Source organism: Diaphorina citri, unplaced genomic scaffold (genome assembly GCF_000475195.1).
Source record: "Diaphorina citri unplaced genomic scaffold, Diaci psyllid genome assembly version 1.1 scaffold2799, whole genome shotgun sequence".
In the NCBI taxonomy this organism is placed as follows: Eukaryota; Metazoa; Arthropoda; class Insecta; order Hemiptera; family Psyllidae; genus Diaphorina; species Diaphorina citri.
The window spans coordinates 1,067-4,635 of NW_007380216.1; the positions used below are offsets into that span (position 1 = coordinate 1,067).

The 3,569-nt window shown below is 44.4% G+C and overlaps 1 protein-coding gene across 1 annotated transcript; it reads right to left on the bottom strand.

The window, feature by feature from the left end:
• Positions 1-454: 454 nt before the first annotated feature.
• LOC113471682 (probable serine hydrolase) lies at positions 455-2,421 on the bottom strand. Its single transcript, XM_026831018.1, has 2 exons — positions 2,365-2,421; positions 455-860 (listed from the first exon to the last, which is right to left on the bottom strand). Exon 2 carries the CDS (start codon positions 840-842, stop codon positions 594-596), a length of 249 nt encoding a protein of 82 aa, XP_026686819.1. The 5' UTR covers positions 843-860; positions 2,365-2,421; the 3' UTR covers positions 455-593.
• Positions 2,422-3,569: the final 1,148 nt, after the last annotated feature.

The following is a 3,569-nucleotide window of genomic DNA, read 5'->3' on the forward strand; positions in this document are numbered from 1 at the left end:
TCCGACAGCGAAGAAAGAAGGAAGACAGGATATGAGAAAGACAGCCGTTCCGAGAACAAAACATAGTAGGTATCTATCATTTCACTATTTTATTATCTTGTTACTTGACGTGGTATTTCGTTTCCAGAAGATTGAACCTTATGTATTTAGGATAAAAGCCGCCCTGGACGGGTATCTAACCCGCAACCTGGCTGTGAGATCTCCTTGCGGCAAACGAGAGGGCAGTTTACGTCTCAAATTACTGGGGAAGAAAGATTTGATGAGAAAAAAGAGGACACGGAAAGTAAGTAACCTGGCTGTGATTGCTTCTTCTTTTTCTTTTTTTCACCACCGTTTTATTTTGTAGCAATGAAACAACTGCTACATTATAAGCATGGTGGTCTGTGTCGTAGCATGCCTATTACCCACCTCGTCAGGATACAGGGCGGTGAAGACAAAGGACACATTGCACCCATCAGTGAGATCCGCTTCCATCCATAGTGTCCCATGATACCTAACACTAGAAACTGCTACATTAGACGCGTGTGGTCTGTGTCGTAGCATGCCTATTACCCACCTCGTCAGGATACAGGGCGGTGAAGACAAAGGACACATTACATCCCATCGAGTGACCCATCAGTGAGATCCGCTTCCATCCATAGTGTCCCATGATACCTAACACTAGAAACTGCTACATTAGACGCGTGTGGTCTGTGTCGTAACATATTATTACCCACCTCGTCAGGATACAGGGCAGTGAAGACAAAGGACACATTGCACCCCATCGAGTGACCCATCAGTGAGATCCGCTTCCACCCATAGTGTCCCATGATACGACGTAACACTAGCACGTTGTCCATCATACAGTCATATTGAAAACCCTGGGGGGAGGGAGAAAGATAAAATTAGTAAAGCTTGCCGAAAGGGGCGCGAACGTAAGAAAGAGGAGAAAAAAGCTTGTTAAGCAACGTTCAGCGTGGTTGGTATCCGGATGATGCGACGTAACACTAGCACGTTGTCCATCATACAGTCATATTGAAAACCCTGGGGGGGAGGGAGAAAGATAAAATTAGTAAAGCTTGCCGAAAGGGGCGCGAACGTAAGAAAGAGGAGAAAAAAGCTTGTTAAGCAACGTTCAGCGTGGTTGGTATCCGGATGATGCGACGTAACACTAGCACATTGTCGATCATACTGTCGTATTGAAAACCCTACGGGGAGGGAGAAAAATTACAAAATTACTCGTAATATTACAAAATAGACTACAAATTAGAGGTTGCAGAAGAAAAATGATGTAGATCCTCTTTAGATTCTGCCTTGGTGGTGTAGTGTTCAAGGCGCTCGCCTGGTAAACAGGAGGGTTAAATCCCAGCTGAGATATGAAATTTCATCTTCATTTATACCTACTTAGTTGAGAATTTGACACTACTACTAAAAGTATCTCCTAGGTAATCAAGCTAATCAGGCTAGGTTAGCTTCGTTGGTAGTACGTCTTTCTTGTAAGTGCTAGGCCGCGGGTTCGATTCCCGCCTGGGGCGTATTTTATCCTGTACGGATAATGTTTGTTCTCGGAACGGCTGGCTTTCTCCTTCTCGCAAACCCGCGATCTAGCGTTTAGAAGGGAAGGTAGACGGGCTGCCCTCCAAACTAAAAATAGGCTGGCAAGAATACTGAATATTTTGACTCTACTGTAACTGAAGCATGACTCAAGTGGTGGGAATTCGACTTTTTAGTTTCATTTGAGTGGTAGCTACCGCGCACGCGCAAATAATAATTATAGTGCTTATTTATACTGCTCGCGTAGGACTGAAAAGTCCCTTTACTCCAGCAGTAGGCTACTACTATTATCGTGGTCAAATTCTCAAATTATATTGAGGATAAAATTCCATACCTCGGCTGGGATTGAACCCACGCCCTCCTGTTTACCTGGTCAAATTCTCAAATTATATTGAGGATAAAATTCCATACCTCGGCTGGGATTGAACCCACGCCCTCCTGTTTACCATATTGAGGATAAAATTCCATACCTCGGCTGGGATTGAACCCACGCCCTCCTGTTTACCAGGCGAGCGCCTTGACCAAACCACCGAGGCTTAGTCTGGCTGGGGGAATTTGAACAGAGAGTGTAGACCTGTTTAATCTGGCTAAGGGACTAACAGATAAAATTCCATACCTCGGCTGGGATTGAACCCACGCCCTCCTGTTTACCAGGCGAGCGCCTTGACCACTACACCACCAGGTGGTAGAAACTGGTAGAAAGCCAGGTAGATAATGGATTCTAAAATGGGTTAAGGGGGGTATTTATCCGGTTTCTACCCGGATTCTATCTGGGTTTTACCCGGATATAATCCCATTTTGGTTACTTGGGAGGAAGGACTCATTACTTACCTTAGGGTAGTGTGAGGACAGTCCATGGCCAGGTAAATCTATACAGAGGACAGACACTCGTGAATTTTATTCGGATATAAAGCGAATTTTATCCGGCTATAAACCGAATTTTATCCGGCTATAAACAAACCGAATTTTAGACTGTCCCTCATCAGAAATACTCCTCATCCTCGTCATTCACACAGGAAAACAGGAACTGATTGATAGTGACGGCAATCCGCTGCGGTTCGTTCATATGCACATGGTGGGGCCCAGTTTCCTGAACGAATTTGAAGTGTGTATGGCTACGATGGGCTGGTTCTCTTTGGACCCCCATAGTTTGCCTGGAAAAAGTCATGGAAAAGGAATAAGACATTGGTTATCCTAAACGGATAAGGTTGTTTTCGCGTTCTGGGAACGGCTAACTTTCTCCTATCCTGTCTTCCTGCTCTCTTCGATTTCGGGACAAAATTTGCTGGCTTCGCAGCCTTCATGCACCAGTTTCCAATGGATAATCGAAGTTGAGTAAATTTGCGCCCAGTTAAGTATCCGTATGGGTGAGCATCTAGGCGTACTGCTGGCTTTTTTATTATTATTATTTAACTCTTTTTATTTGGAATATTTACAAAAGTATAGGTACAACTCGCACTTCGTGCTCGGGAGGGGGGCTTCGCCCCCCTCCACCCCCGCCTTGTCTAAACCTCAATACATAATGTATTGAGGTTTAGACAAGGGGTAACGTCTCCTTAACGGAATCATCAGCCTAAAAAAATAGTTGTATAAAAGAGAAAATCGGAAAAAAGGGAGAAAGAAAAGAGAGAGAGAGAGAGAGAGAGAGAAAGATGATAGTGTTCTGATTAATCAAATATACGCGTACCTATGTATGTCGGTACCTGTACCTATAAACGCATGTACCTATGTTATGTACCTTTACCTTTTGGTGTCTCGTGATGATAATGATGTGATAAGAACGTACTGAGCACATGTTACCCTTGAGAATACTCTGAGACGGTTCCGGCATGTTCTCAGAGCGTGCTTAGAGGTAGATGGAAATATCGATATATATCGCCCATCCCTAAGGTGAATTTGGAGACTTTCGCCGTGTCTGGTAATGGTAAATATCCAGACCTCTTCGCTGTATGACACTCTTCCCCACTTAGTCTAGACTGGAGTATCACGTCACGTGACCTCATCACACACTACTATCACGTCACGTGACCTCATCA

What these genes read in the sequence shown, in the direction of transcription:
- LOC113471682 (XM_026831018.1), bottom strand. Translation starts at nt 842, where the DNA reads ATGATGGACAACGTGCTAGTGTTACGTCGTATCATGGGACACTATGGG.